The 24,451-nt window shown below is 35.8% G+C and overlaps 1 protein-coding gene across 1 annotated transcript; it reads left to right on the top strand.

Annotated features, from left to right (window-relative positions):
• The first annotated feature begins 9,468 nt into the window (after positions 1 to 9,468).
• Positions 9,469 to 24,207, top strand: tmem38b (transmembrane protein 38B). Its single transcript, XM_048166574.1, has 6 exons — positions 9,469 to 9,811; positions 15,224 to 15,380; positions 18,337 to 18,521; positions 21,052 to 21,139; positions 22,001 to 22,118; positions 23,651 to 24,207. Exons 1-6 carry the CDS (start codon positions 9,688 to 9,690, stop codon positions 23,882 to 23,884), a joined length of 906 nt encoding a protein of 301 aa, XP_048022531.1. The 5' UTR covers positions 9,469 to 9,687; the 3' UTR covers positions 23,885 to 24,207.
• The last annotated feature ends 244 nt before the right edge of the window (positions 24,208 to 24,451 follow it).

Genomic DNA, 24,451 nt, shown 5'->3' with positions numbered 1-24,451 from the left:
ACTCACAACTACAAGTAAAGATGTCAGAATTGTGAGATATAAATTCAGAATAATGAGATAAAGTCAATCGTGAGATATAAATTTATAACAAGTAAAAAGTCAGAACTTTGAGATATAAACTCAGAACTACAAGTAAAAAAATTGTGAGATATACAAGTAAAAATGTTGTAAGATATAAATTCAAAAGTTTGAGATATAAACTCACAACTATGAGTAAAAAAGTCAGAATTGTGAGATATAAACCCACAACTACAACATAAGAATTTTGAGATATAAATTCAGAACTAAAAGTTTGAGATATAAACTCACAACTATGAGTAAAAAAGCAAATTTTGAAATAAATTCAGAACTCAGAATTGTGAGATATAAACTAAGAACTACAAGTAAAAATGTTGTGATATAAACAAAATTAAAAAAGAGATTGTGATAAACTCAAGTAAGTCAAATTATGAGAAACTACAACATAAGTCAGATTTATATAAATTCAGAATAATGATATAATCGTGAGATATAAATTTATAACTAAAAAGTCAAACTTTGAGATATAAACTACAAGTAAAAAAAGTTGTGAGATATACAGAAAAAGTCAGAAGAGATTTGAGATATAAACTAATGAGATATTGTGAGATATAAACACAATGAGTAAAAAAACTCACAACTATGTAAAAAAGTCAGAATTGTGAGATATAAACCCACAACTACAACATAAGTAAGATTTGTGAGATATAAACTAAGTAAAAAAACAAGTCAAAACGTCAAAAGTTTGAAATAAACTCACAACTATGTAAAAAGCAATTTTGAGATATAAATTCAGAACTACGACAAAAAGTAGAATTGTGAAATAAACTAAGAACACAAGTAAAATAGTCAGAATTGTGATATAAACTCACAACTATGATAAAAAAGTCAGAATTGTGAGATATAAACCCACAACTACAACATAAGTAAGATTTGTGAGATATAAACTCAGAACTACAAGTAAAAAAACAAGTAAAAACATCAAAAGTTTGAGATATAAACTCACAACTATGAGTAAAAAAGCCAGAATTTTGAGATATAAATTCAGAACTACGACAAAAAAGTCAGAATTGTGAGATATAAACTAAGAACTACAAGTAAAAATGTCAAAATTGAGATATAAACTCACAACTACAACATAAGTCAGATTTGTGAGATATAAACTCAAAACTACAAGTAAAAAAAGTCAGAATTTTGAGATATAAACTCACAATGAGTAAAAAAGTCAGAAAGGTAAGATATAAACTAAGAACTGTGAAATAAAGTCAATTGTGAGATATAAACTCACAGCTATGCTTAAAAATTCAGAATTGCAGATATAAACACAACTATGCTTAAAAAAAAATCAGAATTGTGAGAAAATAGTAGAAAATAGTGGCGGAAACAAAAAAAAATCAAAATTGTGAGATGTAAACTCAGAATTCTGAGAATAACAGTCAGAAATGTAAGCTAAAAAGTGATTACCTTATTTTTATTCTGTGGCAAAAAACAAAACAAAATTGCAAGAATTAAACTCAGTTGTGAGATATAAACGTCAATCGCGAATAAAGAAAATCAGAACTGCGAGATATAAACTTGCAATTGCGAGTAACAGAGTTAGAATTGTAAGACAAAAGTCACAATTACCTTTTTCATTTCTTTTATTCTGTGGTGGAAACAAGCTTCCATACCAACCTGATTGAGTGTTGTTGTGTTGGACTCTAGTTAAACCCCTCCTAAACCACAGAAACATTCACCGGATCCTCTATAAATAACCAGCTGATTCACCAACAAACCAACACACTTCCTCTCTGAAAGCGTTCAGCATTCATCTCACTCTCCAGGATTTTACGAGGTATCAGAGTTGTAAAACACGACTAAAAGGGTTGTTTGTTTAAAGCCGCTCAGACGTCTCAGGCTTTCACAGCCACCTGCAGAACATAAATCAGGGCCGACGTCCTGAAACCTCCCCAGTGTGTGGTTTGGATTCGAGGCTCACTGGATGGGGACTGGGTTACACCTGAAGGTACCTAAATGCATTGATACAAGGGGGATAAAACGAGGATATTCATGACTAAAATCAGCCTTGATATGTAGCTGTGAAGGGTTCCAAATATAAAGTGTGCCAAATGAGTCTGGTATGGGAACGGATGGAAGATAAGATCCATCGGCCTCCCACTGCCACGCTGCAGGAATGCACCAGGTGTGGAGCTTCTGGATGGTGATATGAAGAGATTTATGTAGGGTGGCCATTTCTATAACACCAAAAATGAGGACAAGTTGCAGGATTTAATAAAACTAAAATAATTGTGAGATATAAACCCACAACTACAACAAAAAAAAGTCCGAATTGTGAGATATAAACTAAGAACTAGAAGTAAAAATGTCAAAATTGTGAGATATAAACTCACAATTACAAGTAAAAAAGTCAGAATTGTGAGAATAATGAGATAAAGTCAATTGTGAGACAAACTCACAACTACAAGTAAAAAAAGTCAGAACTGAGATATAAACTCACAATGAGTAAAAAAGATCAGAATTGAGATATAACTACAAGTAAAATACTCAGAATTGTGAGATATAAACTAAGAACTACAAGTAAAAACGTCAAAATCGAGATATAAGCTCACAACTACAAGTAAAAAAGAGAATTCTGAGATATAAACTCACAACTACAAGTAAAAAAAGTCAGAATTGTGAGATATAAACCCACAACTATGACAAAAAAGTCAGAATTGTGAGATATAAACTAAGAACTACAAGTAAAAAAAAACAACGTAAAAATTGTGAGATATAAACTCACAACCATGAGTAAAAAAGCCAGAATTGTGAGATATAAACTCACAATTACAAGTAATAGAGTCAGAATTGTGAGATATAAATTCAGAATAATGAAAAATAGTCAATTGTGAAGATATAAACTCAACTACAAGTAAAAAAAAAAAAAAATCAGAACTGAGAGATATAAACACAACTGAGTAAAAAAGGTCAGGATTGTGAGATAAATTCAGAATAATGAGATAGTCAATTGTGAGACAAACTCACAACTACAAGTAAAAAAAAGTCAGAATTGTGAGATATAAATTCAGAATAATGAGATAAAGTCAATTGTGAGACAAACTCAGAACAAGTAAAAAAAGTCAGAACTGAGATATAAACTCACAATGAGTAAAAAAGATCAGAATTGAGATATAACTACAAGTAGAATAGTCAGAATTGTGAGATATAAACTAAGAACTACAAGTAAAAACGTCAAAATTGAGATATAAGCTCACAACTACAAGTAAAAAAGACAGAATTCTGAGATATAAACTCACAATTACAAGTAAAAAAGTCAGAATTGTGAGATATAAATTCAGAATAATGAGATAAAGTCAATTGTGAGACAAACTCAGAACAAGTAAAAAAAGTCAGACAAAAAACTCAGAGTAAAAAAGTCAGAATTGTGAGATATAAACTAAGAACTACAAGTAAAAACGTCAAAATTGAGATATAAGCAAAATAAAAAAGACAGAATTTGAGATATAAACTCACAACTACAAGAGAATCAGCCTTGATATGAATTGTGAGATATAAACTACGCAAAAAAGTGTGAATATAAACTAAGAACTACAAGTAAAGTCAAAATTGTGAGATCCACAATATAAAAAAAGTCAGAATGTGAGTTATAAATTCCAAATGAGTCTGAGTAAAAAAGGTCATGGGAAAATAGTCGGATGGAAGATAAGATCCATCGGCAGAATTGTGAGATATAAACTCCAAGTAAAAACACTGCAGGAATGCACCAGGTGTGGAGCTTCTGGATGGGGATATGGAAGAGATTTATGTAGGGTGGCCATTTCTATAACACCAAAAATGAGGACAAGTTGCAGGATTTAATAAAACAGAGCGACTTATTTTCTTGAAAATGTTATTTTAGTTGCAAAAGTTGCATTGTGAAATGTCTCAGAACTCATCAGCACCAAAAAGCGCTCTATTCACTCGCTCTACTGCTGGACGTCTGTCTGCACTTTACAGAATAAGGGTTGAATAGATAAACTCACATATTCACACTGCGTCCAGCGAGTGAAGGGCATTTACTTCCAGCTCAGCAGTGGTGGGTCGGTCTCTGGCACACTGAGCTAATGACCTTCAGTCTGACCGCGCTGGAAAAGGAAGAAAGCAGCAACAGAGCCGGAAATTGGACATGCAACATTGAAAAGAAAGAATGGCAGCGAGAAGGAAAGAATGTGTTTGGACCTCCTGTCTTTGTTGCCTAAAGCTGAGGTTTTCAAAGGAACTCGGTCACATTTAGACCCAAAACCCTCCTTTGAGCCCGACACTAACGCCTCTGATCCAACCGTCCATTCAGGAGGAATTCCTAAATGAAAATGCTCCGGCTGGGGCCTTTAGTTCATGAAAGCATTCAGACACACAGACGGCACTGTGTCTTTTTTCTGCTGCTTCCTGTAACGACACACAAACAAATCAGAACGAATCATGATGACAAACCTTCAGGCCATTTGTTCGTTTTTGCAGAACGTCCTTCACTAAAACTAACAATGCCATAGCAACCACTCTGAACACCACAGCAACTGCATAGTAATGCCCTGGTAACCATGCAGAACACCCTAGCAACCACATGACAATGCTCAAAAATTAATTGTTTAAATATATTTAATTTCCAGATGCATCCTCGTCACTTGCATGTAAACATCGTGTAATAGTGTGCACATGTGTGTGTTTGTTTAGAAAAACTTACTGGCATGTCTACTGCTCCTCCCCCTGGGTTATTACTCTCTCATGACAGTGACCTCTAGGCTAAAGGTCATGGCAGCGCTGCCCTTGGCGTGTTCAGATGTGGGTCATCTGTGACCTCTTTCTGATCCGTGCTGACCTCAGAGCGCAGTGTGTTCACTGCACTTTAACAGATGATCGGCGGTCAGATCACATGGCGCTGTTACCAGTGTTGAGGAATGTGACTCTTTAAAGCAAATCATTACAATGTGTTTCTAAAAAGGTTCTAAAAATTAATGAGTGTTTCAAAAAGGTTCTAAAAATTAATGAGTGTTTCAAAAAGGTTCTAAAAAGTAACTGAATTTTTAAAAAGGTTTGAAAAAGTAACTGCATGTTTCTAAAAAAAGTTCTAAAATTTAATTATGTCTCTAAAAAGGGTCTAAAAAATAAATGCATGTTTCTTAAAAAAGTTCTAAAAATTAATGCGTTTCTAAAAAGGTTCTAAAAATGAATAAGTATTTCTAAAAAAATCTAAAAAAAGTAACTAAGTTTGTAAAAAGGTTCAAAAAAGTAACTGCATGTTTCTAAAAAAAGTTCTAAAATTTAATTGTGTTTCTAAAAAGGGTCTGAAAAATGCATGTTTCTAAAAAGTTTCTAAAAATTAATGAGTGTTTCAAAAAGGTTCTAAAAAGTAACAGAATTTTTAAAAAGGTTTGAAAAAGTAACTGCACGTTTCTAAAAAAAGTTCTAAAATTTAATTGCGTCTCTAAAAAGGGTCTGAAAAATAAATGCATGTTTCTAAAAAAGTACTAAAAATTAATGCGTTTCTAAAAAGGTTCTAATAAGTAGTGAGGGTTTCTAAAAATTAAAGAGTGTTTCTAAAAAGGTTCTAAAAATTAATAAGTGTTTCTAAAAAATCTAAAAAGTAACTAAGTTTGTAAAAAGGTTCAAAAAAGTAACTGCATGTTTCTAAAAAAAGTTCTAAAATTTAATTGCGTCTCTAAAAAGGTTCTATAAAGTAACTTTTTTTCTAAAAAAGGTTCTAAAAATAATTGTGTTTCTAAAAAGGTTCTAATAAGTAGTGAGGGTTTCTAAAAAAAATTCTAAAAAGTAACAGTTTTTAAAAAGGTTCTAAAAATTAATAATTGTTTCTAAAAATTCTAAAAAGTAACTAAGTTTGTAAAAAGGTTCAAAAAAGTAACTGCATGTTTCTAAAAAAAGTTCTAAAATTTAATTGTGTTTCAAAAAGATTCTAAAAAATTAGCGTTTCTAAAAAAAATTTGAAAAAGTAACTGTGAGTTTGTAAAAAGGTTCGAAAAAGTAACTGCATGTTTCTAAAAAAAGTTCTACAATTTAATTGTGTTTCTAAAAAGGTTCTAAAAATTAATGAACTAAGTGTTTCAAAAAAGTAACTGCATGTTTCTAAAAAAAGTTCTAAAATTTAATTGTGTTTCTAAAAAGGTTCTAAAAAGTATTGTGTGTCTCGAAAAAGGATCTAAAAAAGAAATGCATGTTTTTAAAAACATACTAAATATTAATGCATTTCTAAAAAGGTTCTATAAAATAACTGTGAGTTCGTAAATAGGTTCTAAACAGTAAATGTTTAAAGTAGTTTTTCCTTTCTAAAAACTAATGACTTATTCTTATGTTTCATGAAAAATATGTTACATTCTTTTGTACGCACTGTACATGTAGATTGCATTAATAGAAATTACATATATCTGTCTAAACTGAAAATACTGAAATAAAATGACTGGGACTGTGAAATAAAACAACACAATGATATTTATATTGCACTGTCCAGTTGCACACAACAACAAACATATATATGTACACATTCATGAACACATGACTCTTAAAAGGCAGTTCTTAATGAACCTTTCAAAATGACTGATAAGGTTACCAAAAATACTCACTAATCTGTTAGAGAGGTTACCACATAAACATCTGACTCACTGACTGACTGGATATGCAATATATAAAATACACAATTGGCAAACATAGCAAATAAAGCAAAATGCTGTCTTTCAATCACATTGTTAATAATGTGTAGTACATTCTGTCTGTGGTGTATTTCTACCTGAATGTGACTAAGGTCATGTGACCTTAGTCCAAACCGCCAATTCACAAGCAATATAAGGGTCTCTAGCACCACTGTGTGGTTATTGTAGCAGAAACTTTCCAACCCCAATACGCATCATTTTAATCAGAAAGTCATGATGTTAATATTTATATCTTCATGCCTTCTATTCACATTTACTAGATTTGAGCTGTGTGATAATATGATGATAAACAATTACGCAGTAGAGATTTGCAACATAGTAGATGTGACACATACTAATAGCAAACCTCTTCGGTTGATCTCTCAAAATACTCATTCCTCATCATGTCAGGGGTCATTTGGCCTGAACCCCAACACCAAAACACTCACACACCATTAAACACTGACTGACACACACTATTCACACACACACACTGCTATGTAGGGCAGGTTAAAGTGTCACGGTTTGTGTTGTGTATCAGGGCATGACGGTCGGTCTTAATTAAATTCCTGAATATAGTGTATTTACTCTGCCAAATATGGGTTGCACCCATGTGTTTAGTCCCATCAAATCCTCTGGAAAAACTCACTAAATGGTTGGTTTAGCATGTATTTGTCCATTCTTGCTGTGGAAAGTGAACGTCAGTTATGAAATAAAATGTGAATTCCTCTCAATTGTGCTGTTTATCTGAGTGAAACGCTTCAGGAACAAGAACAAATGTAGGGCGGGGCTTGATTTGTTCAGTGGGGAATTGACAGGATGGTCGTGGTTTGCTATTGATCGATGTACTGTGAGTGACAGGTTGCCCCGCCCTCACGCCAGTAAACAAACTATTAAAGGATTAGTTCACTTTCAAATAAAATTTTCCTGATAATTTACTCACCCCCATATCATCCAAGATGTTCATGTCTTTCTTTCTTCAGTGGAAAAGAAATGAAGGTTTTTGATGAAAACATTCCAGGATTTTTCTCCTTATAGTGGACTTCACTGGGGTTCAACGGGTTGAAGGTCCAAATCACAGTTTCAGTGCAGCTTCAAAGAGCTTTAAACGATACGAGATGAGGAATAAGAGTCTTATCTAGAGAAACCATCGCTCATTTTCGAAAAAAATACAAATGTATATACTTTATAAACACAAATAATCGGCGTGCACGTGCTTCAGCTTTCCGTATTCTACTTACGGAACGAACCCGGCGCCAGTTTAGTTTTTTTCCGTAAGTAGAATAGGGAAGGCGTAGGACATACAGCGTAAGCTTTTTGAAGAATACGGAAAGCGGAAGCACGAGCAAGGCAATCATTTGTGTTTATAAAGCATATACAGTTGTATTTTTTTCGAAAATGAGCGATGGTTTCTCTAGATAAGACTCTTATTCCTCATCTCGTATCGTTTAAAGCTCTTTGAAGCTGCACTGAAACTGTGATTTGGACCTTCAACCCGTTGAACCCCAGTGAAGTCCACTATAAGGAGAAAAATCCTGGAATGTTTTCATCAAAAACCTTCATTTCTTTTCGACTGAAGAAAGAAGGACATGAACATCTTGGATGACATGGAGGTGAGTAAATTATCAGGAAAATTTGATTTGAAAGTGAACTAATCCTTTAAAGACCGCCCTTCAGCCCAGAGCAGTGTTGCCAAGTTCGCGGTTTCCCGCGGAATTGGACTACGGTTGAAGCGGTTTCATTCAACCCCAAATAACATGATATTTATCCCCCAGAATGCAAATTTTACCAGAGGAACCAAGTCAAAAACGCGGATTTTACCCCCGGGAACTCGATTTATACAGGAGGACCCCCCTGAAACGCGATTGGGCTAGTTTTGAGTAGCAATCGGGCGGGTTTTGTTGACAAAACTTGGCAACCCTGGTCCAGAGCAACAGAGCTTCTCAAATTCACTCATCTCTAAGTTAGACTAACATCAATGCTTGGAATTATTCTGTTTATCTGGTTAATTAACCGGCTCAGTTTTTCTGATGTGACGCACTGTCAGAAATATTCCTCATATTTCACTATTTTCTGTCACGTGTTTCACATCATTATCCATAATTTCTCAAAGTCTGAGGCATTCAACACAAGATTACTTTGGCCACAATGATAAACCTTTTCAGATTTATCACAAAACTTAACCAGATATAGCCTACATACACTTGCACCCACCGTTCAGTCCTCATGGAGAATCCCGCTCTTTCTGTTTCCGCTTGACAATGGCGCCATCTTGAGGAATATCGCGAGAACTGTCACTCGAACTCCTTCTGTTATGCCTCGTTTGTGCAGCAGGTGTCGCTATGAGAAAAACCAGGAAATGCAGCATCTCGGACAGCATCTTAAGTTTACAGTTGAGGAAAAGAGTTTTTATTTAGTCACTACAAGAAGAAACCTTTCCAAAATCTGTGGTACTTTATGTTACAGCTAACAAATATATGGGAACAGTGTTTGCAATGTTTCTAAAACGTTAAAATGCAGTTTTCTAGTCGCGTTTAGACCAACATCATCACAATCCGAAAATGTTCTCAGAACGTTTTCTCTCAACGTCATGAATGCATATCACATATGTTATAAGAACGTTCTATGAATGTTATTTAAAGAATGTTTTATCTGGGATGTACCATATTTGCAAGAATATCATGTCTAAAAATGTATTATCAAGGTCGTGTTTGGTGCTGTTTTGCTCTGAAATAATAAGTTAAAAACTAAATGTTCGATCAAAACAATAGTTACGCAACGTAGGTGTGTGTGCGCGCGCGACTCTCGCAGCATCCGCAGCAGTAATGGCGGCGGATCCGGTTACAGCTCCGATCAGCTGGATCGATTCTGTGTGTCCGATCATCTTCTGACCGCTGGAACTACATGCGTCCGAACACAAATCGAGTCCACGCGCACGAACCTGAAGGCGGATTTAAGCGCGTGCATGACTGGGATCTGAAGCGGTAGAGTCATGGATGTGTTCGAGTTTCTCAGTCTAAATGAACTCGCTCTCGGGCTGTCAAATCTGTCCATGTTCCCATACTTTGACATGGCGCATTATATCATATCAGTGATGAGTCTGAGAGAGCAGCCAGGTAAGAGAAATCACTGTCGGATAAGAATCATAAGTTTGTTTTGTTGCAAGTTTTCAGGAAATTAAAACTTGCATTGAACCAGAATGTGAACACTTATTTATTTGCACTAACTGTTTTATTTGTGCAACTTCAATCTTTCATATCAAACACATATAAAGTTTGCACTTTCTCTATCTTTTATTTAATCAACATAGTTTGTTAATATTCCAGATATTTATTGTGTTTTATAAATGCATTTGGTCCAGTTTCGTTCATCTGGGCAGGTGAAGCAACCGCGCACGCGTACGCGCACACGTTTACAGTGCTGCGCGCGCGCATGACATTGTTTATCAGTGGCTTTATAATAATCCAGGTTGGAGTTGGTACAGAATGAGGGATCAGTTCTCAATAGGGCACATTTATGTTTATGATTTGATGACTTTATGCATCTAGAGCAGGTCAGAATGTTAAATAAGTGTTTGATTTGGTTAAAGCGTCTGCTAAATCAGTAAATGTAATGTGTACACAGGACAAAAGGGAAGAGGAATGCATTTAATCATTAACTCACTGTCAATATTATCTCTCTTTGTGTGTGTGTGTGTTTCTCCAAGTAAAATGCAAATTTCAGTGGTTAGGAAGATTAAACATGCATTTTCACTGCAGGGCGGAGGCACAAAACCAGTTTGGCGGATCATTTGCATTAACCAAACCAGTGCTCAAACATGCTCTTTGCTTCTCTGTACTGTGAGACATCAGTTTATCTTCACATCCCGGCTAATTAAAATAAATTCTAAGAACGTTTTGCTTCTTATATGTTCCCATTAAGCTATGAAAATTATATTTCTGAATGCTGTTCAAAACATCCATTTGGATTAATGACATGTTTATGGGCCATTCTACAGAATTGGTGCAAACTGCAAAAAAAAAAAAATATTTCAAAACTTTCTGAAAATACAATATGAGAATTAACTGCACAATTACTAGAAATTATTATACAATCTGCATACATACAAAATTTGTGGAAAAAGACGTTTCTGACTTTGAACCAGTTCTGAAGAATGACCCATAACAAACATTAATGGAACATTCAATTGTATCATTCTTCAAACATTATGTGAAAGTTACTTTTGAATGTTCTCGGAATGTTCTGAAACAAGTAGTAACATTTAAAAAGCGTTAGAGGAACGTCCAACTAAAACGTTTCAGTTCTTCAAGACCAGATAACTTTGAACGAACGTTCTATTAACGTTACTGGAAGAGCGTTTGTTCAGAGTGTCCCTGTCAGCTGGATCCGAGCGGGCGATGCTGTATTGTATTGGCCGCAGCAGCTGCACTGGATCACAGGCTATTTTAGAGTCTCTGATCTGTACGGCATCTCGTTTCACCTGACCTGCTCTCTTCCATTGTTACTGAAATATCTGGAGGGGGAATGAGACTCGACACGTCCGCCTGTTTACCTCTGGATTCACAAGAATCATTCAGGTTGAACGTCTTTCTGTTTTGACTGAAACATATTGACTTTATCCAGTGCACCTTCAGTGACCTTAAAGGGGATCTATAACGCTGCTTTCACAAGGTGTAATATAAGTCTCAGAATGTGTCTGTGAAGTTTCAGCTCAAAATCCCCCACAGATCATTTATTATAGCTTGTCAAATTTGCCCCTATTTGGGTGTGAGCAAAAACACGCCGTTTTTGTGTGTGTCCCTTTAAATGCAAATGAGCTCCGCTTTCCAGAAGAGGGCGGAGCTTTAACAGCTCAACAACAACAAAGCTGGAGAATCTCACGCAGCCAAAATGAGGAAAGTGTTCAGCCTTACATTGTTCAAACCGGAGTCGACACTGATGGAGAGACTCAGGAAGAAGTTACAACTTTTAGACGTTTCTGAATGGTTAGTGGATAAATTGATGTAGTTGCTGTGGAGTTGATTCAACTCATCCACTAGCATGTGCCGTCATGTTCATCTTTTGTGTTGAACTGACCCTCGTTTGTGAAGCAGTCCGGCGTAAAATGACGGCATTTACAAAAACAACTCTTCCTCTTCTCTAAAGCAGCCCAACATGGCCCCGCCCCCTTTGTTGTGTGTTCTCGGGGGCGGGTTTATGTAAATTTTAGGGTTAGTGATGTCACTAACCCGGGAAGAAGCTCGTTATAGTCCCTACCAGCCGCTTAAAAAGCAATTTCTGTAAAAGAAAATATCTCTCTTTGCATTGAACTTTGAGCGTCGTAACTTTGCAGATGTTGTTTATGCTCAAACAGCAACATTACACACTAAATGTTTTCATTGCGTTTGATGAAAGGATTCATGAAACAGCAGACCTCAGTTCATTGTATTACAGTTTCCTAAGCAACTTTTATTCCATGAATGTGTTCAGCCGGCAGTTCGTTCAGCTTCTTTCTGCCTGATAAAGACAGAGACTGTTCTGGAAAAAAAGCCTTTTTCCTGTTCCATTCTGTTCTCCGCTCGGGGAGCTTTTCCCTGAGTGCTGCGTGTCACTTCCTGTCTTCAGACTCATGCATGTTTAATGGGAACAGCAGAAACTCTTCTTCTCTCATGCAGGAACAAGAATTCACTTCTGTTTTCTTTAAGCTATCACAAAAATCTTCTCTGGCGGTGCAGAAATGGTATCAAATGTTAAAATGTAATTTTTTGATATATCATAGTTCTGAATCATCACTTTATTTACATACACTCTAAAAAATGCTGGGTTAAAAATGGACAAACCCAGCAGCTGGGTTGTTTTAACCCCAGCGATTGAGTTAAATGTTTGACCTAACCCAACTATTGTTTAAAAATGACTGTATGTCTGGCTTAAAATGAACCCAAAAACCAGACACATAATAACTAGAGGCACAAATAATAATCAAAAGGTGAACTTTAATAATAAGCAATTTAGTAAATGTTTATTGTTTAATTATTATTCAATAAACTTATTAATAAATGTTCATTCATTGAACATATTATTAAATGTTAATTTCCAGCATACTTTGAGTTCATTTTAAGCAACAATACAGTAATTTCTAAACAATAGTTGAGTTACATAAAACTACCCAGCAGGTTGAGCAAACATTTAACCCAACCACTGGGTTAATTTTCAATGCAGCTTGGGTTGTTTTTAATCCTGCATTTTTTAGAGTATACCATATTTATGTGGTACTCAAAGAATACTATGGTACATGTCTAAAAATATAATATACCATGATACTCTTTAAGATATTTATTTCCAGCATCATTATATCAATGATAGTATTTTTAACATCTAAACATTAGCATTATTCCCCTTTTATTTTCTCAGTCTTATTGTGAATGATTTGACCTTAATTTAGAATCCAAATGTCATCAAATCCGTCACTGCTTCTGTTTCTGCACGATTTTAAATCATTATTTCATCAGACTGTCAAAAGAGTTCAATTTGTTTTTCTCAGAACAAGATTAAAAATATAATCATCATCATCATCAGACTTTATTGCAGACTCAAGGATCGAATTAAAAAAGAAATGCAAAAATATATGAAAAAAAAAATGTATTTAAATTAATTAATATTTAAATTATTTTAAAATTCTGTATTCATGATGATGACATGACGCCACTCACTGGATGTAATGTGGTCATGTGACGGAACATAATGACTGCAACATTGTAGCAAACCTTCATTTGACACATTTATTCTATTTTGTATCATGTGATCGTTAGACAGGAAGAAACACTGTAGCGACTGCATAGCAACGACTCATGATTGATGCGATTTTGTCTCCGTTTCTCCAGGAAAATGCATGAATTGTGTTAAAATAATGATGTGATTGATCAGTCTTTGTTGTTGTGCTGTCTGTAGTAACGCGCCGCTCGTGGTGATGTTGCAGGCGTCTCTCTATCTGCAGGTAGACAGGTACGTTTCTACAGCGTGACTTTAACACACGTCACTTCCCATCTCTCTGTGTGCTTTATCTGGAGATCAACGTCCATCGGTCAAACCATAAGGAGCCTACAACAGTGTGTGTGTGTGTGTGTGTTGAATCATTCGCTCATACTGTGGTTCAGTCTGCTGTCTTGATGTTAATTGTGTGCATCAGGATGTGATGAATGAATCCGACTGTCTCATGAACTCTTGATCAAGTGTGTCATTGTTGCTGCATCACATGACCTGATTAGATCAGTGAAGGGCGTCCTGAGCGACCGCAGATATCAGCCTTCTGAATCTGAAACAGTTCCCATGAGCAGTTTCATGATCACATGATGTGATAAAATATACATAAACATAAACATCTTCTATAGTATTTTTATTCAGTGAAAATATATTATGAAAAGTATTTCTTCATTTATAATCGCCTTTTGTCTTCATTAGTTCATCTGAAATGCCGTGTGACATGAAGCACTCTTAATTATTATGAGCTCATAAAAACTTTTGTAAAACAATAAAACTAGTAAATTGTAGTAGTTGCATGTTACACTGCATTGACATGTGATGCCTATTTGCATATTCATGAATGTGAGAATTTAAATATTTAAATCTGAGTGCCACAGGAAGTGGATCATCCTCATTCATGGTCACATGTTCAGGCTGGGCGTCTCATCATAATCTCGCTGTAATCTCAGAGAAGCAGACGTCATGTAATCATGGTTTATCTGTGAGTCTGACTCTGCATGTGTCTGAAATCTGTTATCAGTGACTGCTGTGCTGTTATTACATTTTATTTTGATTTTGAATATTAAGAGTTTTTTAGGCCCAGTTACACACACACACACACACACACACACATCCCAGCTAACAGGGAACGTTCTCTCAAGGTTCTCTCAAAGTTATGAACAAACGTTCTTCCAGTAACATTACTAGAACGATCATTCAGAGTTATCTGGACTTTAATAATGTTCTCAAAACTTCAGCACAAAAATATCATTCATGGACCTTTTTTTTTATCCTGATATGTTTCAGTTGGACGTTCATCTAACGTTTTTTAAATGTTACTATTTGTTTCAGAACATTTAGAGAAGATTCTAAGTAACGTTCTCAAAATGTTTAAAAATGCAATGTTCTCTTAATGTAACAAAGAAAAACATTTTCATATAAAATACTGGACAACATTCAGAAATAATGTTTTCAAAACTTAATAAGAACGTTCTTAGAGCATGTTTTTGTTAGCTGGTTGTATACAGATGGTTATAAACACCGTAACAGAAAACATTTTGCATTTTTACAGTTTAAAAAAAAAAAAATTTACTTTATTTTTATACTTTTTTTTTTCTTTTACAAATGAAGGCATCCCAAAAGGAGTTTTTGTCAAGTGTATCTCACTCCAGGGTACAAATTTGTCCTTAAAATATGGTTAAGCAGGTCCAGACACACATGTGTATGTTTGATTTATGTGTCGCGTCTGTCTTTCTGAAGTGAATCTGCTGTGATGATGATGATGATGATGAAGGTGTGTTGTTTTGCAGGAGCGTTGGACGTGTCTCAGCGCAGTCCGTTTGCGTGCTGGTTCAGTTCGATGCTGTATTGTTTCGGTGGAGCCGTTCTCTCAGCGCTCATGATGGCAGACGCGCCGGTCGCTCCGCTGTCCAACACCACCAACCTGCTGCTCGCCTCGCTCATGTGGTGAGACACACTGCCATTATGATGCTTTTGTGGGTTATCTGTCATAGACATTTTATGGTATTTTTTGAAGCACCTTGTATCTAAGAATGTGGTCAACATCTTAAAGCATCATGCCATTCATTCATGTTCCTGTATCTGTTACAAACCTGCTTCATTCCTCTTATATATTCTACATAAATAAATAAAAGTAAACAAAAGATAATGTGATAGTGTACAAGTGTGATGTGATAAATCAATGTCTGGGTCACCATCAAACCGAAATCAAATGACAAGCAAAACATTCAGATGCACACAAATGAGAATTTATGGGTAAAATGTGTTTCATATTCACTAAAATAATGTTTTTAAATTTTAATGTTCCTAAAACTATGGAAGCTTGTTTCCACCACAGAATTTAAAAAGCTTGGATTGTGGCTTTTTATCTCACAATTCTGATTTTTTTTTTCTTTTAATTCTGATTTTTTCTAAGAATTTATCTCACAATTCTTAGAAAAAAGTTTTTGTGATTGTGAGAAAATGTTGCAATTACCTTTTTTAATTGAAAGTTTAAATCTCACAAGAATGTCAGAATTGCAAGTTATAAACTCGGAATTTCTGGAAAAATGTCAGAATTGCAAGTTATAAACTCGGAATTTCTGGAAAAATGTCAGAATTGCAAGTTATAAACTTAGAATTGTGCGAAAAATGTCAGAATTGCAAGTTATAAACTTAGAATTGTGTGAAAAATGTCAGAATTGCAAGTTATAAACTTAGAATTGTGCGAAAAATGTCAGAATTGCAAGTTATAGACTTAGAATTGTGCTAAAAATGTCAGAATTGCAAGTTATAAACTCTGAATTTCTAGAAAAATGTCAGAATTGCAAATTATAAACTCTGAATTTCTAGAAAAATGTCAGAATTGCAAGTTATAAACTCTGAATTTCTAGAAAAATGTCAGAATTGCAAGTTATAAACTCTGAATTTCTAGAAAAATGTCAGAATTGCAAGTTATAAACTCTGAATTTCTAGAAAAATGTCAGAATTGCAAGTTATAAACTGAATTTCTAGAAAAATGTCAGAATTGCAAGTTATAAACTCGAAATTTCTAGAAAAATGTCAGAATTGCAAGTTATAAACTTAGAATTGTGTGAAAAATGTCAGAATTGCAAGTTATAAACTTAGAATTGTGCTAAAAATGTCAGAATTGCAAGTTATAAACTTAGAATTGTGTGAAAAATGTCAGAATTGCACGTTATAAACTTAGAATTGTGCTAAAAATGTCAGAATTGCAAGTTATAAACTTAGAATTGTGCTAAAAATGTCAGAATTGCAAGTTATAAACTTAGAATTGTGCGAAAAATGTCAGAATTGCAAGTTATAAACTTAGAATTGTGCGAAAAATGTCAGAATTGCAAGTTATAAACTTAGAATTGTGCTAAAAATGTCAGAATTGCAAGTTATAAACTTAGAATTGTGCGAAAAATGTCAGAATTGCAAGTTATAAACTTAGAATTGTGCGAAAAATGTCAGAATTGCAAGTTATAAACTTAGAATTGTGCTAAAAATTCAGAATTGCAAGTTATAAACTCAGAATTTCTAGAAAAATTTCAGAATTGCAAGTTATAAACTCGGAATTTCTAGAAAAATGTCAGAATTGCAAGTTATAAACTCGAAATTGTGCGAAATACAGTCAGAATAATTTGTTTATATTTCACAATTATTAGAAATTAATTAGAGAAGCAAAACATTCTGACACATGATGAGAACTCACAGTGAAAATGTGTTTCATTGCCATTAAAAATGTCACAGTGCAGAGTATCTCAAATAGGTTTGATTATGCAACATGTAATGTGTTGTTTCTTCATGTTTTGGGTGAACATTAGATGTTTCCGTCAGTAGGGTGATGGTCTGACAGTGTGTTTGTGTGACTGAATTCTCTCACGGTCGTGTTGAACTGTCAGGAACTGAGAACTCTGACAGACTCAGTGATGTGACGGCGCCATCTAAAGGCCTCCAGTAAACATGCACATAAAGGGAAACTCATGCTTGGCTAAGCACAGAGAACGATGAATGATCATTTATATGTTTTTTTAATGGCATTAATAGTAATAATGTAAGTGTAATTTTTTCCAAGTGTTGTAGCCTTTCTTATTAATATCCACACATCATTATTAATATAATATGTAGCGTTCAGTTTTCTGCTGGTCACCGACATGGAAAACTGTATAATAAGTAATGTAATAATAAGGGAATTTTAAGTAGTGATATACAGATTTGCAGATGAATAACACACAGTTCACCCCATACTGTCAGATGTTCAGAGAAAGTCTATAATGAAAGATTTCTGCTGTTGATTTCTGAAGACCGTCGTCAGCACAGTGAAGGAACAGATCTTACACTGAAACACTTTTCACAGTTGTTGTTTTTGTCTGTTCGGCGGGTCTCTGACATTTCAGAAAGAAATCATCGTTCACAGGATGAGCTCTTACAATAATTAATGGCCAGCATCGCAAATTATGCTAATGGATATTTAAACGAGCACTTACTGGGGCTGTGAGGGAGAGAGATGGGCAATTAAACAATTAGCACTGGACCGTCGTGTGTGTGTGTGTGTGTGTGTGTGTGTGTGTGTGTGTGTGTGTGTGTGTGTGTGTGTGTGAGAGAGAGAGAGTGTTGTTTTGTCTGAAATTAAATTATTATTCTATTTCTGATAGTTGCCAAAGGAAAAAAAATCTCATTTTCAGTTAGTTTATGTACTAAAATAATTAAAACTAAAATAAGAAATAAATTAAAAATGAAAAAAAAATAATAGTAATAAAAACGTAAAAAAATCATTTCAAAAATACCCAACCAAATGACAAAATTTAATATGAAAAAAATGATTCAAACTGATAATGCAATGATAATCTTCATCTGCAGTGGATGTGTTTTTGTGAGATGTATCCCATCATTCCTATCGAATCTCTCTCTTCTGCAGGTATCTGGTGTTTTATTGTCCTCTGGATGCCGTCTATTCGCTGGCGTCCATCCTGCCTGTGCGTCTGGTCTTGACGGGAATGAAGGAAGTGACACGTACGTGGAAGGTTCTGGGCGGAGTCACACAAGCAGGCAGGAAGTACAAAGACGGTCTGTTTGTGATGATCGCAGTGGGCTGGGCCAAAGGTACACGCCGGATCCTAATGAAGACACACTTAAGCGTGGATGTGTTTGTCATGTGCTCTGGAGCCTAATCACACTCATCCATCTGTGTGCGGCTTTCATTTCTTCTGTTCAGATATCCAGCGCTTTGTTGCATCAGGATGTGACAGTATTCTTGGCTTGACATTTTAATGTTTAAAAGCTCAAGGTTATTTTTCAGAATTTCATCACACTCATTATTAAACCCATGATGCATTTCACCCCGCCGTCCTTCAATTACACAGAGAAAAGGTTTGAAATATCAAGAGGTCGAGGTGACTGTAATTACGATCGGCGCTAAAATGATAAAAGTTTAAGAGCCAAAACACATCAGCCAGAACCGAACGGACCCGTGAATGTTCATCAACAATTCAGGGAATTATTACACTTATGCAAATTTGGAAAAAAGGCATAATATTTCCTAATTTGATTCCAGCTAACCAAAATATGTTCTGGGAGTGTTTTGCTAATGTTCCCATTAAGTTATGAAATATTGTTTCTGAACATTCAAAACATTTTTAAAAGGTTTTTTCTTGGTTATGTGAAGGTTAAAGAAACATATATTCTTCAAACATTATGGGAACGTTACTTTTGAATGTTCTCTGAACGTTCTGAAACAAGTAGCTGACTGAGGTATAATACAAGACGACTTCACCTCACAAATGGTTGTCGAAAGCAAAAATGCTTTGAAATGCATCGTGTTTTGCGATAGAGTGTGACGAGGCATTATTTTTGGAATCAGCACCCTGAAATGAGTATTGGATTTCATATTGGATTTTCTCATCTGATGCACGGCGCTGAATTATCAGTACATTTCAAACGATATCTCTCATCTACAAACTCTTAGAAGAACTCACGCACTTCACAAATAGAGTCTTTTAGGGGTTCAATAATGGGATCATTTTATGGATTTAGCTTTGATGAATATTTCATATTTAATTTTAATTAAAAGCTTGTAAACATACTTTATCTCTAGAAAAATTAAATAACCTGTTAAACAAGTGTTATGTAGTCATTTAAGACATTTCTTCTTTTATGGTACCTTTTTGGCATAAAGTGTTCTTTAAAATTGAGTGGGTACGGAAAGTATTCAGACCCCCTTAAATTTTTCACTCTTTGTTATACTGCAGCCATTTGCTAAAATCATTTAACTTCATTTTTTTCCTCATTAATGTACACACAACACCCCATATTGACAGAAAAACACAGAATTGTTGACATTTTTGCAGATTTATTAAAAAAGAAAAACTGAAATATCACATGGTCCTAAGTATTCAGACCTTTGCTCAGTATTTAGTAGAAGCACCCTTTTGATCTAATACAGCCATGAGTCTTTTTGGGAAAGATGCAACAAGTTTTTCACACCTGGATTTGGGGATCCTCTGCCAATCCTCCTTGCAGATCCTCTCCAGTTCCAGTTTTCAGCCGCATTCATCTTCCCCTCGATTGCAACCGGTCGTCCTGTCCCTGCAGCTGAAAAACACCCCCACAGCATGATGCTGCCACCACCATGCTTCACTGTTGGGACTGTATTGGACAGGTGATGAGCAGTGCCTGGTTTTCTCCACACATACCGCTTAGAATTAAGGCCAAAAAGTTCTATCTTGGTCTCATCAGACCAGAGAATCTTATTTCTCACCATCTTGGAGTCCTTCAGGCAGGCTTTCATGTGTCTTGCACTGAGGAGAGGCTTCCGTCAGACCACTCTGCCATAAAGCCCCGACTGGTGGAGGGCTGCAGTGATGGTTGACTTTGTTGACTGCATCTCTGGAGCTCAGCCACAGTGATCTTTGGGTTCTTCTTTACCTCTCTCACCAAGGCTCTTCTCCCCCGATAGCTCAGTTTGGCCGGATGGCCAGCTCTAGGAAGGGTTCTGGTCGTCCCAAACATCTTCCATTTAAGGAATATGGAGGCCACTGTGCTCTTAGGAAACCTTAAGTGCAGCAGAAATGTTTTTGTAACCTTGGTCAGATCTGTGCCTTGCCACAATTCTGTCTCTGAGCTCTTCAGGCAGTTCCTTTGACCTCATGATTCTCATTTGCTCTGACATGCACTGTGAGCTGTAAGGTCTTATATAGACAGGTGTGTGGCTTTCCTAATCAAGTCTAATCAGTATAATCAAACACAGCTGGACTCAAATGAAGGTGTAGAACCATCTCAAGGATGATCAGAAGAAATGTTAAATATATGAGTGTCACAGCAAAGGGTCTGAATACTTAGGACCATGTGATATTTCAGTTTTTCTTTTTTAATAAATCTGCAAAAATGTCAACAATTCTGTGTTTTTCTGTCAATATGTGGTGCTGTGTGTACATTAATGAGGAAAAAAAAGAACTTAAATGATTTTAGCAAATGGCTGCAATATAACAACGAGTGAAAAATTTAAGGGGGTCTGAATACTTTCTGTATATAGAACCACATTGACCCTTTTTTGGGGCATAAAGCGTTCTTTAAAATTGAGTCGAGAACCCTAGAGTTCTGTATATAACCTCACTGAATCTTCTCGTGTCTGTAGGAGCGGGTGGAGGCCTCATCAGTAACTTTGAGCAGCTGGTTCGAGGCGTCTGGAAGCCTGAAACCAATGAACTACTGAAGATGTCATAGTAAGAGTCTCAGATGCCTCATGAAGCTCCTGAAATACCTTGATATCGAATCATTTGTATATATATATCAGGTACAGTACATGCCAGTTTTTCTCCAGGAAAAAAATCCCTCAGAATTAATTCTGTAAACTATAATTGGATGGCAGGTGCTATAAATAATGTTTTTTTCACACATCAACTGAAAACAGCACAGACTAAAAGATTGATTCATCAAAATGAGAATCGATATTTGCAATCCAGCCCTAGTCTACAGTAAATGTCTTTCAGGTCCAGTTTCTCCAGTATGACAGACAGACGTGAACCGTTAATTCACTGTATTCCTCTGTTAATTAATTTACATGTTAATGTTAAAGTTATAAATCAGTCTGAAGTGTTTTGCATTATTGACAGGACTGTCTGCAGACACTCCAGAGGTGAAATCTCTCGTCTCAAGCCTCTTATACATTGTGCATTTCATATCCAGAGTCTCTTTCTTTCAGAATAATAGCGTTTGGTCCCAGAATGCCGCAGGTAGAATAATTGGCTTCTGTATTGATTTCCTCTCGCCTTCAGCCGACACTTGTTGTCATGGTTTTTGTGCGAGTGGCATTTGAAAAGGTTTGTGTGGAAGAACGCAGGAGAGTAAGCGTCTCTCTCTGCTGTCAGTCGCCGTGAAGACAAACTCTTATTTACCGTCAATCAACAAGTCGTACAGTAGACCTGAGGGACATCACTGGAGTTATGTACAGAATAAAATCCACTCGCATATAGAATGTGCGTCGCAGCCGTGTGTTAATTACCTATTTTACATGTCAGAGCTGTTATATTTAACTCCTCGGGCCTTGTTTGACCTTTGACCTTTGTGTGTGTGTGTGTGTGCAGCCCGACCAAAATCACCCTGCTGGGATCGGTTCTGTTCTCTCTCCAGCAGTGCCGCTTCCTCCCGATACAAACTCATCACCTGATGCTCATCTACACGCTCTTCATCGTCACCAATAAGGTTTGTTGTGTTTGCATTATACAAATAAATGTGAATTGAATTGAACATTAGTGGAGCTTAATGTAATAAAACTACTGCTGTCAAATCGATTGATTGCGATTAGGCATGTGACGGTATCAAATTTTCATGTTGCGATTAATTTCTGAAGCTTTTATCACGGAATACGGTATTATCACGATATTGAAATAAGATGCAAAAAACAGTGTTGTCATACTATAACAGGTTTAAGAACTCTTTTTCTTATAACAAAAAGAACTCTGAATGTTTAAATACAATAATGCAATACACAATAAATATAACATTTTCAAACAGATTAAAGTGCAAATGAATTAGGCTATAAAGAACAACAGGAAACACTTTACAATAAAGTCTCATTATTTAATGCATTAACTAAGATTGAGCAATAGCTACATTTGTTACATAAAGTATTAATTTTTGTTAATGTTAGTTAAGAAATACAACTAATCATTGTTAGTTTTCCGGGGTAACCGCTGCATTCTGCTGTTCCATGTCAGAGAGTGAATGTGCACTTTCATTCAGCGCGTCTCCTTCCTAAATGCATTATAAAAAAATGTATTAATCGGTAATAAATTATTATTTGCGGTATTCTGAAGTGCCCACGATAACAATATCATGCATATTCATTATCGTGATATATCGCATATGTCTAATTGCGATTAATCGCATCTAACATAAGTTTGTAAATATGTGTGCATAAATATATAAATACACACATATATTTACAAACTTTTACGTTAGATGCAATTAATCGCAAATAATCGATTTGACAGCACTAAATAAGACACATGCAAAATACTCCATAAAACCTAAAATCTGCAAACTATCCCACAATGCATTGCGTACGACCTGAACGACCTGCGACACGATTTGCAAATGCAAAATAATTGCATTTATAGCCATTTACTGAATTAAACATGCAGTGTGATGAGGTCATGTGACTGTTAGTTTGACATAATCAATGATTGTCAGTGTACAGGTTTCTAGAATGCCATTCGCAGCTCGATTTGTGAAAAACAGCTTCTGTGTGTGTGTGTGTACTGATGGATGAACATCAGCTGTGATATCACAATTAAACACGAGCCTTGTTTGATTGATTGGCGTGTCGTGTTTTAATTGGACAGGCGTCTGCTCGCATGCGTTGGGGTGAATTTAACGAACGACCTGCTAAAGCTCATCAAAGTGTCTCTGTGAATCCTCTCCTGCCCTTCAGTAGTGATCCGCGCTGCTGTCGTGACGCTCTTACACGTTTCGCTCGTTTTTTGCATCATTTTCATGTAATTGCATCATTCTGCTTTAAAAAGAGTGAAGTTCTTCAGCAAGACTGACGGCAAATCGTGAGTTCTTCTGTCAGATCTCTCTGTTAGCTCGGAAACGTCCTCTCGCTCCCAACCTTCGACCTTCCAGCTCTTCATTTCACACGTGGAATTATTAGTATTGCTGCAGATTTGGCTCTGCTGTATTTGTTTGATCTAATTTGCACTTCTGATTCATGTGCATCTCTGTTGTTTCAGACGCGGATGATGATGATGGGTTCGTCGTCGTATCCGTTTTCAGCGCTGGAGTCTGTCCTCTACAAGACTCTGTTTGTTCGACCTCTGACCTTTTCACCCCTGAATGACTCGACCCAGGGGTCAGATCAGACCTGCCATGCTTCCCCAAAAAACGCCTCGATATCCTCTCGGAAAACCCCTGGCACGGACCAAACGAACCCGGAGGAGGCAGAAAGCACCAAAAAGAAAGACTGAGAACGGAAGAGAGACGGTTTTCCTCTGTGTGAGATCTTCTTGTAGCAAAAGAAACTTTTCTACACCATTCCTGCTGATGATGTTTTAAAATGCACAAATGCTCTTTTTAATCTTGTGATATCTGATATGTACATATTTGCTATTCTGAAAGTGATTCACAGAAAATTCTATTCTTTCTATCCTGCAATGGTGATGATCATATATTTTATATAATTTATAATGCATTTATGAATGCAATCACTCAAAGTGGAATGCTGAGACATGTTTTACTGTACGTTTTGAATGCAGAAATATAATATAATTCACTCGCTCCGACTCCTTCAGTTTGCTTCCTGTAGTTTGTTTTCTCTGCAAAACCGACTGATGAGTGACGAAATGTACTGGAAATTCAAGGTGAGCGAATCACGATGGTTAACGAGGTGAAGGAGGTTCGGCCTGAGATGTCTTACATCCTACAGGATGAATTCAACTCGAGCGAGCTGTATCCGGACGAGCTGTCAGAAAACACAACATTCACACACGTTACTTTCCTGATAATTTACTCACCCTCATGTCATCCAAGATGTT

The sequence above is a fragment of the Megalobrama amblycephala genome, linkage group LG18 (assembly GCF_018812025.1).
Source record: "Megalobrama amblycephala isolate DHTTF-2021 linkage group LG18, ASM1881202v1, whole genome shotgun sequence".
Lineage (NCBI taxonomy): Eukaryota > Metazoa > Chordata > Actinopteri > Cypriniformes > Xenocyprididae > Megalobrama > Megalobrama amblycephala.
This window is presented reverse-complemented; position numbering and strand designations above follow the sequence as displayed.